Source organism: Odocoileus virginianus, chromosome 22 (assembly GCF_023699985.2).
Source record: "Odocoileus virginianus isolate 20LAN1187 ecotype Illinois chromosome 22, Ovbor_1.2, whole genome shotgun sequence".
Taxonomy (NCBI): Eukaryota; Metazoa; Chordata; class Mammalia; order Artiodactyla; family Cervidae; genus Odocoileus; species Odocoileus virginianus.
Window position 1 is genome coordinate 37,019,481 of NC_069695.1, and position 17,940 is coordinate 37,037,420.

The 17,940-nt window shown below is 44.8% G+C and overlaps 2 protein-coding genes across 11 annotated transcripts in view; one reads left to right on the plus strand and one right to left on the minus strand.

The window, feature by feature from the left end:
• Positions 1 to 3,754, plus strand: part of FHOD3 (formin homology 2 domain containing 3) — a 515,377-nt gene extending 511,623 nt beyond the window's left edge. For all 6 annotated transcript variants that reach the window (XM_070452863.1, XM_070452865.1, XM_070452864.1 and 3 more), the window contains one exon: positions 1,467 to 3,754. In XM_070452863.1, coding sequence (XP_070308964.1) covers positions 1,467 to 1,549 — 83 coding nt within the window. In that variant the 3' untranslated portion in view covers positions 1,550 to 3,754. The remainder of the gene's footprint in view (positions 1 to 1,466) is intronic.
• Positions 3,755 to 5,099: 1,345 nt separating this feature from the next.
• The window catches only part of TPGS2 (tubulin polyglutamylase complex subunit 2), a 64,730-nt gene continuing 51,889 nt past the window's right edge, over positions 5,100 to 17,940 (minus strand). For 4 of the 5 annotated variants that reach the window (XM_020869557.2, XM_020869559.2, XM_070452870.1 and 1 more), the window contains 3 exons: positions 16,562 to 16,675; positions 14,937 to 15,097; positions 11,797 to 13,662 (listed from right to left, as the gene is read on the minus strand). In XM_020869557.2, the coding sequence (XP_020725216.1) occupies positions 13,432 to 13,662; positions 14,937 to 15,097; positions 16,562 to 16,675 (506 nt within the window). In that variant the 3' untranslated portion in view covers positions 11,797 to 13,431. Of the gene's footprint in view, positions 7,631 to 11,796; positions 13,663 to 14,936; positions 15,098 to 16,561; positions 16,676 to 17,940 lie in introns of those variants that run through there. The other variant, XM_070452869.1, reaches the window with a different exon arrangement.

A 17,940-nucleotide genomic window follows, 5' to 3' on the forward strand; every position in this document is an offset into this window, starting at 1 on the left:
TCCCTGGGTGGGGAAGGTCCCCCTGGAGAAGGGAATGCTCATGCACTCCAGTATTCTTGCCTGGAGAATCCCATGGATAGAGGAGCCTGGTGGGCTACAGTTCATGGTGTCGCAAAGAGTTGGACACAACTTAGCGACTAACACTTTCCCTTTCCTGTCCAGAGTGCTGATTCCTGGGAGAGAAAAAAGTGTTCATTAGTAGGTATTAGCCACTGTTTGTTCTACCAGAGAGAGACCTGACTCTTTCAGGTCCTTTGTCCACGGGCTAAGTGGGCTTTTGCCCAGGGAGGCATCGATATGGGAGTTGTCTGCAGACACTCGAGGTGGGGACCTCGCCTCTGTGGAGGCCTCAGAGAACATAGGCCCCCTTGTCGTAGAGGGAATGTGGGGAATTAGATCTGGCAAGGAAAGTGGGAAAACAATAAGGGTGAGCTTTACTTTCTCTGCATTCTGATCAAAGGCCTTCCCTAGTGATCTCAGGGACTCTAGCTGATTGATGATTTAGAGTAGATGGTAGATCTATGACACATCGCTTCTGAAAATAGAACAGATATCCCAAACTCAGTATGACTTCCATACAGAGTAGGCCAAATACAATTTATCAATTCAGGAAAATGTAATTAGGAAACCTTTCAAATGAAAAGACCAGTCTTGGAAGGGCCAGCTGCCTCATCCTTCAGCCTTATCCAGCCTCTATTTTGACATTGAAACTGATCACACTAAACAATGGAAAAGCCATAATGTCAGGCAAACATAAGCCAATTCTCAGTCGGTTAAGTATGAGTGTTCCTCTGACCGCCAGTTGTTAACCTCAGGGCGGGAGGTCACTGCGCCTTCTTGAGCCGTGTGTGTCTCACAGAGACCATCCAGCAAGTCCACTCAGAGGTTTGGCCGTTTTCTCAGTGGTTCTTCTCTGTAGAGGCTCTTTGATGAGTTGAAACCGAGACCACAGTGCTCTTGGGGGGCTCATCCTGACAACTCCCCCTGTGTGCCAGGTTCTGCTAACACCTTGCTGGGGGGCCTCTGCAGAGGTTCGTCCCTGCAGATTTGCGGGATCATCTCACCTCACTCGCATCCGCGGAACGTGTGTTTTCCTGTACTCTGGAATTCCTTACCAGCTCTGATCTGCTCCTTGTGCTGGGAAAGGCTGCGCTCTCAGCAGGCCACCTGCGTCTTATAGTTTGCACCCTTTCTCAGACAGCTCTTGAGGGTGGGCCTCTCTCTGCCCCACCCCACCACGCGGTCCCCTCTCTGCCTGACTCTCCAGGGTGGTGCCTGGGCCGTCTCCAGGGCAGCCTCTGGCAGCCCCTAGATTTTTTTCCTGCCCTGAAAACAGCCAGTCAGCTGGGGCTCTTCAGCAGGGGTAGGGTGGGGCCGGGGGTCGTGAGCGCTGTGACTGCTCGGGGAAGGGGCCTGGCTGCTAACCCTGCCCTCTCTTCTTGCCCCTTCGTCTCTGGCCCCGGCAGTGCGGAGGACCCTGAAGAGCGGCCTGACTCCGGAAGAAGCGCGGGCGCTGGGCCTGGTGGGCACCTCGGAGCTGCAGCTGTGACCCCCACGGTGCCCTCAGAAGCCTGTCTGCACCGAGTGCGAGCTCCTGCTGGGGGGGAGCCCCTCCGGTGGGAGGTGCGGAGACTCTGACGCCTGAAGCTTCTGAAGGGGGGGCGCGCGTGTCTAGATGTCACTGCCCGGCTTGTGACACCGACCCCGGCGTCCTCTTCCTGTTCTTTCTTCATCGTGTCCGCTGTGTGTCTCTTTTTTTCCTTGGCACCTGGCTTAGTAGTTCCAAAGCGTGACACCTTTTCTGTGCCAGGAGCAGCCCCTTTTCAGGAGCAGGGCACTTCCGTCACAGTTACCATGGTCATGATGCAGTTTGGTTAGGTTCACAGACTGGGTCCCTCCACAACACCAAGACATGCAGATGTCCACTCCAAAACTGTACACAGAAGAAAGCACAGATTGTTTACTGGTTGTGGATTTTAGATGTATTATTAATAAATGTTTATACAAATTCATAAATGTACACCCTGTTTCAAATACTAAATAAACAGAGTTTAATGCCGTAACTGGAAACCTTTATTCTCCTGTGTAGAACCTTAAATAGCTCCATAGGCTCAGCTCCTTCTGGATCCACGAAACCTCTTCTCAGGTTCGTGAGAAGGACTCTGGCTCCGTATGGCCTCCAAGCCCTTTGGATTTCCTTTTGTTTATTAATTGAGTGAGAAACGCTGATGTGTGCTCTTTGTAACTCCAGAATAATTAGGCACGGTCTTCCTGGCAGTACAAGTTAGCAATAACCTCCCATGTATCACCTTACCCGCATGCTTTGTTTTTGCTCCTTTGTGATGCTGAAGGAAAAACTAGCGTTTAAAAAATCTAAATTCTGCAACTCACTCACAGGCCTCTGATGTAAAAATTCATTTTCTCAAAGAATTTACTAAGTCACCAAAAGAAAAATGAAAAGTTGAAGCTTTGTCTGCAGAAAACTTCAGAATGAGAAGTACTGTCCTTGGCACTCAAGCACAGCCATCAGAAGCTCAGACGTCTAGAGGGGAAGATGCTTGAGGTGCTTTCAACCACAGAGCCAGTCTGAGGGGCCTGAAGAACCTCCACCTCCGAAAACAGGGGACGGTCAACAATTGCCGTTGCTCAGTCACGTCAGACTCTTTGCAACCCCATGAACTGTAGCCCACCAGGCTCCTCTGTCTATGGGATTCTCCAGGCAAGAATACTGAAGGGGGTTGCCATTCCCTTTTCCAGGGGATCTTCCCAACCCAGGGATTACACCCAGGTCTCCCACACTGCAGGCAGATTCTTTACCATCTGAGCCACCAGGGAAGCACAGTATTCACGGGATGGTGTCAAAAGATGGTGAGGTCACCAGTTCTATCAGTGTCTCACCTCCAGAACCTCTGTGACCCTGTGTTCCTGAATCTGAGAAGGTGTCATGTAGAGACAGGATGCAGTCATGTGGTCTGAAGCGCTGAAGATAATATATTCACCCCACTGGCCTTTGTGACTGTGCCCAGCCCCCCCCCCCCCCCAACCTTCTGCATCTCCACTCTCTGGGAGACAGGGAGCTCTTTCAAACAGGCATTTGTCAAATAATACGTGAGTACCCCAGAGAGCCTAGAACCTGCAAAAGTTAGGTCTGTGTATTCCAGATGGCTGAGTTTATTTAATCACTTTATTGAAAAGGGTGCATAGGGTATTAATGTTTATTTCCTTATGGTTCCAAATAACATGTATTATATTCCACATGTGGTTTAATGGTTTGTCAAAGCCTCAGCCTGGAATATGAACATGGAATTTCTGTATCACTGGGGATCGTGATGGGCAAAGAAATGGAAGATGAATTTTTTTCCTACGCATTTCATGAACAAATATTTTGATGCCCTTCCAGGGGTCCCTGGTGTTCCGCTGAGAGTTCCTGCTGTAGAATAAAAGGTCACATTTGGAAAGAAGTGACTGAATAAATCTAATGTTAATTTTAATTTTATTTTAATGGATTAAAACATTCTTAGAGGGAGCAAGCTAAGTCATAATTTCTTGGTTACAGCTAGGTAAAGAACGCCTCCTTTTACTGGGAATTGGTTAGTAGTTTTTAGTGAATCTGAGTGATTTTCTTCTGTAGTTCATTTCCTCTCCTTGTCACCATTCATTCTGTCTGCCTCTACTGGTGTTTTTAATTCAAGAAGTTAAATTTTTCTTAAAGACTTTTGAGAAGCATTAAATTGAATAGTACTTTGCAGTGTCAGATGTTGTTAATTGTGCTGGTCATCACTATATGTATTCTTGTGCCTATTTCTTAATCTGGGTTGAAATTACAAAATTGCTGGTAAAGAAAGGCAAATATCTTTCTTTTAAAGATACCTGTGTTTTAGTTTCTTTGGAGTCTTGAGGGTTTTTTTTTTCTATTTAAGAAATAACTTACTGAGAAGGTTTAAAGTGGAGGGGAGGGTGCACAAAGATGTAACACGCTTATGGATGGGAAGAATACTATGAAAATAACTATACTATTTATTATGCTCAGGCAATCTACAGATTCAGTGCAATCTCTATCAAGATACCAATAGTGTTTTCACAGTAGTAGAACAAATAATTCTAAAATTTTATGGAAACACAAATGACACTGAATAGCCAAAATGAACAAGAGAAAAAACAAATTTAGAGGCATCACAGTCCATGATTTCAAACTATACTGCAAAGTTACGGTCATCAATGGTGTGGCACCATCACAAAACAGACACGTAGATCAACGGTACAGAATAGAGAGCCCACAGATGACCTCACACTTACATTGTCCATCTGTGACAAAGGAGGCAAGAATATACAATGGGGAAGATACAGCCTCTTAGATAGTGTTGGAAAAATGGACCGCTACGTGCAGAAGAATCAACCTGGCCTACTCTCACACCATACATAGAAGTAAGCTCACAGTGGATTAAAGAGTTAGATATCAGGCCTGAAACCACAAAGCTTCTAGAAGAAAACATAGGCAGTGTGCTGTTTGTCATTGGTCTTGACAATATTGATTTTTGTTGTTGTTGTTCAGGCAAAGGAAACAAAAAATAAATGGGACTACATGAAATTAAAAAGCTTTTGCACATTGAGAGAAACTATACACAAAATGAAAAGACCACTTACAGCGTGGGAGAAGACATTTGCAAACAATATATCTGATGCGGGGTTAATATCCAAAATATCCAAAGAATGTCTATAACTCAATGTAAGAAAAAAAAAACTTGATTAAAAAATGGACAGAGGGCCTGAATAGACATTTTTCCAAAGAAAACATATAGATGGCCAACAGGCATCTGAAAAGATGCTCAACATCATTAATCATCAGAGAATTGCAAATTAAAGTTACAATGAAATGTGTTAGAATGGTTATTATAAAATATAAGACAACAAATATCAAGTGTTGGGGAAAATGTGGAGAAAAGGGAAGCTTCATTGGTGGGAATGTACATTGGTGTAGCCACTATGTAAAACAGTATATAGGCTCCTCAAAAAAATTAAAAATAGAACTATGATATGATCTAGCAATTCCACTCATGGGTATTCATCTGAAGAAAGCAAAAAACACTAATCAGAAAAGATATATGCACCCCTATTTTTATTGCAGTATTATTTATAATAGCCCAAATTGGAAGCAACCTAAGTGCCCATCAGTAGATGAATGAATAAAAAGATGTGATATATATGTGCACACACAATGAGTGGTGTATTAGTCATAAAAAGATGAAATCTTGCCATTCTGACAACAGGGATGGAACTAGAGAGTATTATGTTAAGTAAAATTAGAGAATGACAAAAACTGTATGATTTTACTTGTATATGGAATCTAAAAATAAAAACAAACATAATAAAACAGAAACAGATTCACAGATATAGAGAAAACAGGTGGGGGTGGGGGAAGGAGAGGTGGGGGTGGGGGAAGGAGAGAAATGGGAGAGGGAAATTAGGAGGTTCAAACTTCCAGTTATAAAATAAATGAGTCACAGCTATGAAATGTACAGAGTGGGGAATATAGTCAATTACATAATATTTTTTTTACAGTGATAGACAGTAACTAGACTTATCATGGTGATATTTTGAAATGTATAGAAACATTGAATGGCTTTATTGTATACTAGGAGCTAACACAAAGTCATAGTTCAATTATACTTTAAAACAAACTCTAGGAGAAAGAGGTCAGATTTGTGGTTACCAGACACAGTAGGTGGGGGGAGGAGGAATTGGATGAAGGTATTCAAAAGGTACAAAGTTTCAATTATAAGATAAGTCAGTACTAGGAGTGTAATATACATGATAAATATGATTAACACTGCTGTATGCTATATATAAGGTTGTTTAGAGAGTAAATCCTAGAAGTTCTTATCACAGAAATACTTTTTTCTGTTTCTTTAATTTTGCATCTACATGAAATGGGTGTGATTAAACTTACTGTGTAATCATTTTGTGATGTATGTAAAATCAAATCATTGGACTGTATACCTTAAACATATACAGGGCTATATGTCAATTGTATCTCAGTAAAACTGGAAGAAAAGATGCTCCACCGAGGCCGAGCACAGCATGTGACAGATGTGGCATGAATCCACCAGAGGTAAGTGGACACCTTCTGTCCCTGTCTCAGCAGCAGGTCTCTTGGACTGTGACAGGTCCCTGCAGCACCTGGACTATTCACCTGGCCCAGCTAAGCAGAGGCCCAGGCTTTTGCTCTATCAGAAAAAAATCCAGAAAGCTCATTTCCCTTCAGAGACTCCTTGACAGTTTCTGCCTAGTGGGACTTTCAACACTGCTCTGCTTTGTGGGAGGGGGTTCCGCTGGGTGACAGTCATATGCTTCTGGGCAGGGCCGTGGGCTAGGAAACAGAAACAGTCATCCTTCCCCAAAAATGTCTGAATCAAGTACACAGTGGAATAATTGTATTTTTGTAAACCCCAAGTTTCAAGTAAGGTAGCTGTATAGAGAGATGGCTGCCTGGGGACGCTTTTGGAGCTGCTGTATCCAGCCCCTGAGAAACAGGTGTCCCTGATGGTATGCTGGTTGAGGTCGTTTTGACTGGAGCTCAGCACACATCTTGAGTGGTAGACCTGGCTACAGAATTAGAGTGACAGTCAACGTCAGAGAGCTTCCTGGCTCAGAAGACTAGCTGTGAGATTGGGAGTGACAATCCCACTTCTGACAAGACACATCTTTGGGCTTCCCTTGTAGCTCATGATAAAGAACCCACCTGCAATGCAGGAGACCCAGGTTCGATCCCTGGGCCAGGGAGATCTCCCGGAGAAGGGAATGGCAACCCACTTTCATGGACAGAAGAGCCTGGTGGGCTCACAGTCCCTGAGGTTGCAAAGAGTCAGAGATGACAGAGTGACTAACACAATACATGTTTCCCCAGTATAAACCATCCTCAGAAATGCAGTCTCAGTGGAGGAAAATGGGTTCTAATCCAGCAGCCTGTCAGTATGTGGTATGAAAAAAAAGGCTTGTCTATCTCTCTGTGGATGAAAAACTTGTTCTGAAGTTTGTAAAGGTTATGAAAATTTAAACAACTTCCTAAATTAACATCAGAAAATAGAATGTCACCTTTGGGTGAAAGTAAACTTTACTAAAAGCTTGTGTTTATAGAAAAATGTTGAAGGTGATTTCCCAGTGTTTCAGTGGCCAAAAACATGCTTTGTGAAGACAGTAATTAAGGTCTCAGCAGTCTGTTTTAGAATCACATGTTTAAAGGAAAATAGCATTTCTCATTATGTGATTCAGTAAGCATATATTCTATCAATAAAATCCCGACCCTCCGTCTCGAACCTGTGTGGACATGGTCCTGAGCCACCTGTGGGAGCAGGTGTGCCTCAGAAGCCCCCAGACATTGAAACACAGACCCTCAAGTTCAGTCTAGAGCTCCATCTCACCCAAGGGGTGGCCGCGCGTAAAAATAACATTCACAAGTGTTGAGTTGGGAACTGGAGCCTTGGCAAAGGTAAGCTGTTTCTCCACAGGCTTAATCTTGTCCTCACTTCGCAGCTTTGTCTTGAGGGATGAGGTCTCTCCCTCTGTTGGCCTGGAACTGCCCTGAGGGTTGTTTGGGTTCCTGTTCTGGTGGATCTCCAAGATACTCTTTCTGCTGTGGAAAAGAAAGAGGCAACTGATCCCCAGAGGAAAAGCAGGTGATCTGAGAAATGTCACTTCTCAAGTGGTTACTTGTGAGCTCAGGAGCGTTTCTCAGTCAGGTCCACCTGCTCCCTGGGAGGGCGGAAGTGACGAAGTGCTTTAAGGTGCAGGCTAAACATCTTTTGCTATTAAAATTTTTTTAAAAAAGATGCAGGAAACCTGCTCCTTCACATTCTTCAGCTTTCCACGCTGGAGACACTGTACAGCCCTAGAAACTGAGCTGCTTTGGGGCCTTTGTCTACAATGTGGGGGGAAGCCCAGAACCCACACAGGCCAATCTGCAGCCAGGACTGTGGGCCCTTTTCCAGGGTACGTAGTGACATGCTGACTCATCCTGGGCTTGCCCTGTGAGCCAGTTTGTAAAAAGAATCTTTAAAGTGTTAAAGGATGCTGTATCTTAGAAAAGTGTCTGAAGTTGAGTAAATGTCCCTGTTCTTTGTTGAATATGGTGGTGGTGGTGGTTTAATTGCCAAGTTGTGTCCAACTCTTGTGATCCCATGGATATATAGTCCATCAGGCCCCTCTGTCCATGTGATTCTCCAGGCAAGAATACTGGAGTAGGTTGCCATTTGACCTTCCCAACCCAAGGGTCAAACCCGCATCCCCTGCACTGCAAGCAGCTTCTTTACCATTGAGCCCTCAGGGAAACTCTTTGTTGAATATAGCATGTTACAAAAGGGCTTTGCAGCAGTTATTCTGAGAATCGTGAAAATAAGCCATGCATAGTCCAAGACAGGGTTGCCCAACAGAACATTCTGTGATGGAAATGTTCTATGTCTGCCCTATTCAAATGGTCGCCACTAGACATGCATGATACAGAACACTTGGAATATGACAAGAGCAGAATTTTGAAGTTTAATGGCTATCTGTGGCTAGTCACGACTGTACTGGATATCACAGGTCTGAAAGAACACATATTGGTATGTACTTGTTGCTGTTTATTCATCCTATATAAAGTTTTTCATGGGAAATTGTGTATAAAATTGCTTTGAGGTGCTGTTCATCAGGACCTTAAGATCAGTGTTTAAGAAGCTATGTGCATCACCTGCCTATATTGTGTTCTGAGCCTTGTGGGTCCCTGTCCTTGGTGGAGACTTCTGTGATTGGCATTCCCTGCCATCCATCAAATACTCACTCTTCTCTCCCAACACATCCCATCTAGATGACACACTGTCTCCTTGACAGAGACCACATCAGGCCTGTGTGTGTGACCCAGGGATGTATGCCATGGCTGAGCACACATCAACAGCCAAATCCACCCTGTAATAAAGCTTTACAAAGCACCACTTCACTTATGTTGTTTTCACCATGGTCCTCACTATTGCATTCAGGCCCGCTCTCAATAGATATTATCTATGTGAGATGAATTGGTTGGCTGTTGGTAAGTGCTGCATTTACCAGAGGGCGTACTGGTCAAGGCTCAGGTGCTGGGTGCTGTAGGAAATGTAAGGATGTGTAACCACAAAGATCCCACTTCTGAAACCACAAGGGACACTGATAAATAAGATTTCCAAGTCACAGCCAATGGGTGCAAGAGGCAGGCTAGGAGATATGGTCTGGATGTCAAGACATGGGCATGTATATAAGCAACATATTTCATTGTGACAGAGTCTTCTGAAACAGGTGGTTTCTGAGCTGGATGAGGATGTCCTGTCTCTAAAATACAGCAGTGGTTGCATTTTGAGAGTTTAAATGAATATATAAGCGTTTCCACAGCTTTTTCCCCCTCATTATTGGGTAGTCTGTTTCTGTTGGGTCTATCCTGGATGTAAGTATGCGGCAGCTCCTAATTCAGCACACAACTGTGAACTAATTGATTTTAAGTGTAATCTACTACTGTTTCATTTGGCTCCACATGAAGCAGCATGGTTGGCAGTGGTAACCCTCTGTCCCAACAACCACTGAGGACACAGGAAACAAGGCAAGACGATCAGGTTAATGGAGTGGTTCGGGTGTGAAGCGCTCCCCCAGAGTGGGCTCTCCTAGAGGACTCAGCTTCTCAGATGCTCCAAGGTGGAGGCGGACTAGAGCTGGACCTGGGGAGGAAGACGTGAAATGGCTGGCCAGCACTGCAGGTAGGAAACTGCAGGTGTAAAGTCACAGAAGGGGGAGCCCCACTGGTGTTTTGGAAGGAAAGTGAGTGGGGCAGTAGGCAGAGGCTGGCTCGTACAACGCTAAGGGCTAGAAAGGTTGCAGTCATGTTACACTGGAGGAAGGGACCAGCCTCTGCATTCTCACCTGCGTATTTAATCTTCACGATAACTCTGTAATGAAGGCTGATGTGTTAACCAGAGAATGCTTTGTGGTAAGACAGAATCCCATCTGGGTGGGCTTAAGCCAAAGAAGGAAATTCATCACAGTATCCCAGTTTCAACTGGTCCTCACCCAATGTCATCAACTCTGGTCAAGGAGGCAGAGTTAACTACACAAATGTGGCTACTGGGGACATTGTACAATATGTCTCCTGAACAGAAAAGTTAATATGTGTTGTAATCCCTAGAGCAACTGCTAAAACAGAATGCAAAGAAGTATAACTTAAAAACCAACAACTAAGTTAAAAATGGAATTATTTAAAAACTAAAGGAGTAAAGAACAGGTATAGATAAACTATGGTTGATCATAGGTCAGTTGTTGAAACCAGGTGATGGATAGATGGGGATTCATTATACTATTCTTTGTAAATGTTTAAAACTCTCCATGATAAAAAGCTTTTAAAATGGATGTATTTCAAACAGAAACTAAAAGGTCCTGTGGTTCTTCTGTTCCAACTACTGTGTACGCATCACTGGACTGAAAATATTTTGAGTTCTCCACGCAGTGAAAGCAAAACCACCCAGACCCATTAAGTAGAAAGTTTGACAGTCTGTGAACATTATTGTCATCATTGTGGTTGATTTAAAGTCCTGATGCTTGGAATCTTTCCTTGCAATTTTGATTTTGGTGGTCTGGAGGAGACCTGGGCATCTTGTATTCTGTACCCAACTCCAGTGATGCTGATGCATGCCCACATTTGGGGAGGACAGCTGCAAGAGGTGTTCCATGGATTAGTCTCTGCAAGCTGCCCCTTGTTGTGCCTGTCCTTGGCCTGGGTACCTCCCTGCCTCAGGACGTGAGCAGCACGACGCTGTGGCACTTCATGCACAACCTGAGCTACATCAGTACCTCATGAAGCATCCTGCTTTTATTCCCATTTTGTGATTCCAGCACAGACTCTTTTTCCTGGGCAGGTGATTTATAGAAGTGCCTACTGCCATTTTAATTGCTTTAGTTTCAAAACATTAACATCCTGGTGAGCTTTTCCCCCATGTAATCCTCCTAACCTATTGTCTGGAGTCTTTCACCAGGAGTGCTCCCTTCCTCCTTCACCAGGGCCAGCTTCACGTGCGTGTGATCTGTACAGTCATGCAAGGCCCCCACACTCAGACGGTCTCACTTTTGGTTTAACGCTCTCCTGACACTGTCTTGAAATTCCTTGTTTTGTGTTTGAACTGTATGGTGAGACAAAATTGAAAACGCGTGAGCAGAGGAGATCCGTGCAATGTGTTTGTCCCCTGTTCTTACCTCCTTTCACTTACAGCCTTTGTGATTCCCATGAGAAGAGAATTCCAGTGGGCCTACTACAGGAAGAGATTCAGAGTTTAAGGCAAGTTTGTCATGTCTACAGCTGAGAAAGTGAGGACACGAGGCCCCAGAGGTCGTGCTTTCTGAAACAGATTTCATTCAAATACAGAGAGAAGGTGATGGCATTCTAAGAACCGTGAGTGACCGTGGAACCCGTACCTTTCCCTTCCTACTCATGTTACTTTCTTGTAATAGCCAGCCACTTACACTGAAATGAGGACACGGAAGAAAAGGAAAACCGAGGGCAGCTCATAATCTCTCTTTCCTTCAGTCCTTCCTTACTCCCCGCTAAGTTGAGAGAGACTGTGTACGTATCAAAGAGTGAAATAATGGTTGAGCTAGTTTTGTGTGTTGTTTCCACTGTTTTGCTAAGAATGAGACATATATATATACGATATGAAATAATTGTGTGATTTTGCTTTCTGAATGTGAATTAAATGCTGTTATAGTGGCATTTAAAACTGCAATAGCCCAAAAGTAGAAAGATGAATGATAAAATTGTAATAATTTAAAACTTTAATTTTTCCTGGAATAGCATTGAGTATCAAACAAAAAAATCTGTAACAAGTTGTGAGAAGAAAGGGAAAACATTTTCGTGCTTTTAGTGGTACTGCCTACTGGATTTTTGGAGATAGGGCCCCACACCCTAATTCTGCACTGGGCCCTGTATATTAGGAGCCAGCCCTGCTCTTAACTGGCCTGCTCCTCCTGAGGCGGTCTCAAACCTCCCCGCAGTGGAAGCCACTTCTGTCTGCAAGCCCCCTGGGGACTCCGGCTGATCGTCGCGGGTTTGAAGGGCACCGTGGCTTTGGTGGCCCCTCTGCTGCTTCATTTGTGAAATTCAGAATTGGACCAGGACTGAGGCAGAAATAATTCAGGGGCTCCAAAAGCACTAGAGGAAGGATACCCACCACATTGGCAGACAAGACAAATTCTCAATCCCCTTCTAGCCTTGACTTGGGGAAGGAGCCAAATGCTGGGCTCTCTCATCTGGCACTGCTGGTTCTCCCTCTGATGAGTTCTGGAAGAAAAATACTGTGGAAGACTGACTATTATCCTTGACACCTGGGCTCCTCTCTGCCCTCTTCTGCCACTCCGTGAACTGCTGAGCAGCTGTGAGTAGGCAGAGCAGGCGGAAGCTCCTGCCAACAGCGACTGATTCCATCCAAACTCATCATGAAGAATCCTGGCAAAGCAATGCTTGGGAGGCCTTGTTTTCATGGTACAGTAGAATCACTTCTTAAAACAATGTGAGAAAGATAATTTTGGCAAATGTGCAAATATCACATCACAAAACTGGAAACAAGAAACTTTATAGAAAACTGATGAAGATGAAAAACTATTGAAAATTGAAAATGAGCAAAGCAAGATTTGCTTGTGGGGAAGGATATAAAAAACATAAAAATGTATCTTCAGGATTTTACGAGGAACATTATAACCCATCAAACTGTGAGAGTGTTTAATATTCTCTAACAAAAATGAACTGATCTGAGTAAGGGTAATGCAAAAATATTGTAATGTAGTGCTACCCAACAGAGCTTTGTGTGATGATACAAATGTTTCATCAAAATACAGAACCCATTAGCCACATGAATATATTATACCCAATGTGGCTAATAAAACTAAGGAACTGAATTTTTAATATGGCTTAAATTTAGCGGCTTTAAAAGTAGCTACCAATTTGAACAGCCTAGTTCTAATGCCTCCTAGGTCAAAACCAGTGGTTTCTTTGGGGAACCTCTGTAATTACTGCTGACGGGTAGGGAGGGTGGGGTAGAAAAACAAGAAAGCTCTTAACAGATCTACTTAGTCACTTACATAAAAGCTTACATTCCTCACAGCTCCCAGGAGCAGTAGATGGCACAACCTGCTGTAATGGGTATGCAGGAAGGATTCTTGGGGAGACCTGAGTATGCCCTTGCAACTCCTGGCTCAGGCCAATGGGAGTAAAAGGCCTAGGATTCTGTCATTCAGATGGGGAGAGGAATCGCGTCTCAGCCTTTTGGCTGAGATCAAGTGCAGATGGAGAGAGGACTGTGGTTCCACACACAGACTCTGAGGTTGGGCCATGCCCGGGGCATCTGTGCATGGACATTACCACTGTGGGGCAGGTGGAGAGGCAGAGGGGGATGCTCATTTCCGGACAGGGTTTCCAGACCCAGAGGAGGATTTAGAGGTGGAAGCAGGACCTGAGGGCCCTTTCTGGCCACCTGCAGGCTGAGCAGGCCCTTTCTTTTTGGGGATTATGGTCTTGTTCTTGCTCTTGAACACTTTGCTAGGATCCAGCTTGTTCACAAAGGAGTCGGTCTCTTCAGTGAGGAGGTTTGTGTTGTAGGTGATGGGTTTATACATGTTGAACCATTGCTGTAAGGCAGAGTTGGGAGAGAAGGTCACAATTCAAAGGAGACAAGCATGTGCTCATGTTCTTTAGTGGAGATACAGGGGTAGAGAACTGGGGAGATGAGGCAGAGAGTAAAAGTTTTCATGAAAAACTGCCTCTAAAATCTATCAGCCCTTCCTTTGGGTAAAAAGGAAGACACACATTGCTTTATGGGGTCTTATAAATGGACCTTTAAATAGAGCAGGATGAGGATGAAGAATCTGAGTAAATGTGCTTCCTTCTAATGTAGTGAGCCTTGAGCATGGGATACTAGGTCCCCAAGGTACAGGGTACAGTGTCCTTCTAACTGTTCTGCCCTCACACTGGTCTCTGCCCCTCGGGTGGATTGGGTAGCATCCTTCCCATGGGGAAACAGCAGACCAAGACCAGAGCCGGCTCTGCTGAGGGAAGCCGCCTGCTCTCTTCCTGGGTAGCTGAAGGCAAAGGGCATCTACACTCACTGATGTTCATTGATAATAACCACCCGCTATGTTGCCTGGATGACGTCATTATCATGCGCCATTTGAGCAAGGTGAGGTCCCCTTGATGAATACATACAGGGAACTGAGTCCCTCATTTTTTGCCACCCGGGCAAAAGTTCTTCTTGACACACCTGGTGTTCTCAAACAAGGCAGTCTATCAGCATTATCTGACATCTATATGTTTAAACTGGTATCTAGATCTATAGTATAAATGAGGCACATCCATATTTTGAAATACCAAATATCAATGCAAAAGACAGCTCTCTATATATGGATAGGGAATGAGCTCCAATGTGCAATTAAGTGAAAAGAAGGTGCAGAACAATGTGAAGTGTCACACTTGTGACTTAGAAAAAAAGAACCCCAAACTGTATGCGTGAGTGCTTTCCATCCAGCAACATAGCTCAGTGAGGGCACAGGAGACACCAACAGCGGCTGCTGGTGGGGAAGTGGATGGATGAGGAGCGTGTGCGTGTACTGTGTATCCAAAACCAGCCATCAAACCTAAGCCCTGTCCCCTCTGCAATTCATTAGAAATTAAAACTCCCCAGAGGAGTCTGAGGACTAGCCAAGGCTGGGAACCACTTAACTAGATTAGTATAAAGTGCTGTTGTCCACCTGAATGGGAAGCACCTACTTTACTGAAAATGCAGGTTCCTGGGCTCTACCCAGATCTGCAGAATCAGATGAGGAAGTTGGGACTCTGCAACTTAGGCATATCCTCAGAAGATTCTGATACATTTTGCAGTTTGAGGTGACAGGGAGTCCTCCCTTACCTTGGCCTGGGGGCTGACGCCATAGCTGGTGAAGGCGTACTGCCACTGGGGCAGGCCCAGGTGGGTGATGAGCAGGCGGTAATAGGCAGTAAAGGTGTCTGTGAGAAAATGCCAGTATAATGCTCTGTCCAGGAACCAGATCTCAGTGTCCTGTGCTAATCCTGAAACAGCAGACAGAAGACATAAAGGGATGGCTTAACACTTTTTTCCTTTTATCTATAAAGTCAACATCCACTCATGGTTAAAACAAATTTCAACAGTAAAAGGAATGTAAAAGTTCCCATTTTTCCCTTCCAATCTCCCAGCTCTGTTCTCCAGTGGCCACTGTCAAGGTTTCTCTGGTATTCTTTTACAAGTTCTTGATCAGTCAGTCAACTGACCTATCGCTGGGCCCTGGCCATCCGTGCACTCAGGCTGCCTAAGGAGCGCTGCTTTCCTGTGTGGACGTGACACTTCCCTTCCCCCAACAGCTACAGGCTGTGGGCTCAGCCTTCCTGATGGAGAGAGACTCTGAGGAGCCCTGGCTTTCTCAGGAGGTCTGAGAAGGCCGCCCCTCTCCTGGGACTCTTGCCTGTGCAGTGGTGTGCTGTGCTGGTGGAGCTGAAGCACTGCTCTATCAGCTCCTGCCTCACACGTGCTTCTGCCCATCCAGCCTTACGACTGTGGAGGTCTCTCCTAGCTCATCTCCTCATCTCCTCTCCTCTCTAATGGCTGTGACACCCCCCTAAATGGCATCCATCCTCCAGTAGCCTCTTCTTCCAGTTCTACTCGTGGTCACATTTTCACTTGAATCCTGCTGTATCTGTGCTAAACAACCTTGACTCCCCCCATACTTCCACAGAATGGCCAAACTCCACCTGGCTTTCAGGACTCGGCACAAAGGGCTTCTGGCATCATCTCCCCTCATCCACAAGATGAACCCAGTGGCCAATGAACTAAAATTACCTGTCATTTCCCTCAAATCAGTTGTAGTGCTCCATGGCATGGCTTTTACCCATCTCTTTGCGTGGATGCCCTCTTTTGCCCCACCCTCACCACCCATATCTCAATCCAACCAATATTTCAAGATGCAGCTCAAAGGCTGCTTCACAAAGACTCCTCCAGCAGGAGATGGTCTCTGCTTCCCCCGGAGGTAAATCCTGGTGTGTCTTCTCACCCCTTGCAGGCAGAGAGGTACCTGAAGAGGGCTGGACCTTGTCCACCTCTGGGACTGAACTGCTGTCAGGGGTGGCCTATGTCCAGTGGCAGCCACTGCACAGGAGGTCAGAGCCTTTCCCTCTTAGACGGAGGTTTAGTAATTCAGCTTTTCCTGGACGCTTTTCTAACACGTGAACCAGCTAGAGGAGTTAACAGAGTAACTATTTCTTTTACTTTTTATTCACTTATTATCCTAATCTTATTACTCTGCAGTAACTTGCAAATGACAGGACCTTAAAAAGACTCCAATAATGGACCTGGAGGGAGGGTACTCAGAGAGGACCTACGGGGCCTTCTCTTGGCATCTACCTGAGACCCTGCAGCATCTCAGAGGTCAGGGAGGAGCGTGTCTTCTGTGTGATGGCTGGAGAGCAAGGTTAGCCAAGGCCATTCCCAGACTACAGAACTGTGCCTGCCATGATTCTTACCTGGTTTCCCTCTTTTGTAGACAAGGCAAACCTTCCCATTCCCGTTGCAAGGATCCAACTCAAATATCACGCTGCGAGAATCAAAGTGAGGCTTCTCTGGCTGGTTCTCACTGGCTGCAAATCCAGAAGTTAATGGTAATGTTTAAACACACTCAGCTTAAACATACTTACTCATCCAGCTTTGCTAGGATGAAAAAAACAGACAGGGAAAAAAACCTTATCTCAAACATATTCTTAACTATCATTTTCAAATGTGGACCAATGTATTGTCCACTCTAAGTGTCCTGGGTCTTGTTCTTGGTCTAAGTCTTCTGTCAGGGCTCTGCTGTTACTGATAGACAGGGTCACAGAATCCAGGGGTAGGTGGCATGAGGACAACAAAGTGAACTTCCTGGGATGTGTGAAGTCAGAGGAACCGGAACAATTTCTTTTTCCACAGATAACTGCTTTCCCCTCATTTATAGCACTCTATGATCTTTTGATTAGAATCTTGTTTCTTATGTCTAAAATGTATATTTGTGGTTATGACCCTATTAAGGTATTTTGTCTGTGCCTTTTGTCAATTATTGACTATACAACATTTGGCAAATTATGCAATGTCTGAGTTCCTCACATTACTTATTTTTAAGAAGTGATAATGTGTACCTAATAGAGTTTTCGTGAGGACTGTCAGAGATTTTATATAAAGCCCATACTCAATAATTAGTTACTGTCATTACTTAATAACAATATTAGTTAAGGACACGAGTCCTAGGGTGGCTCAGAAGGTAAAGAATCTGCCTGCAATGCTGGAGACCCAGGTTTGATTCCTAGGTTGAGAAGATCCCCTGGAGGAGGAAATGGCAATCCACTCCAGTACTCTTGTCTGGAGAATCCCATGGACAGAGGACCTTGGTGGGCTACAGTCCACGGGGTCACAAAAAGTTGGACATGACTGAGTGACTAAGCACACATAAGCATAATATAATTATGTGTGTGTGTGCTCACTTGTGTCTGACTCTCTGTGACCCCATGGACTATAGCCCACCAGGCTCCTCTGTCCATGGGATTCTCCAGACAAGAGTACTGGAGTGGGTTGCCATTTCCTCCTCCAGGGGATCTTCCCAACCCAGAGGTCAAATCCTTGTCTTGTGCATTGGCAGGCAGATTCTTTACCACTGAGCCACCAGGGAAGCCCATATTATAATTATAACATTATAATTAATGCTAAGTCTGACTCTGTTAGAAATACCTGCCTAGAAACCAAATATCATGGTGTAACAGACAGAAGATGAATTCTTAGAAATACAAGCATCAGAAGCCTCTCCCGCTTCTTTCATTACAGCAATTATGCATAAAGATTAGTATTAGTGACTGGGTGGAGAAGGTCTACAAACCTA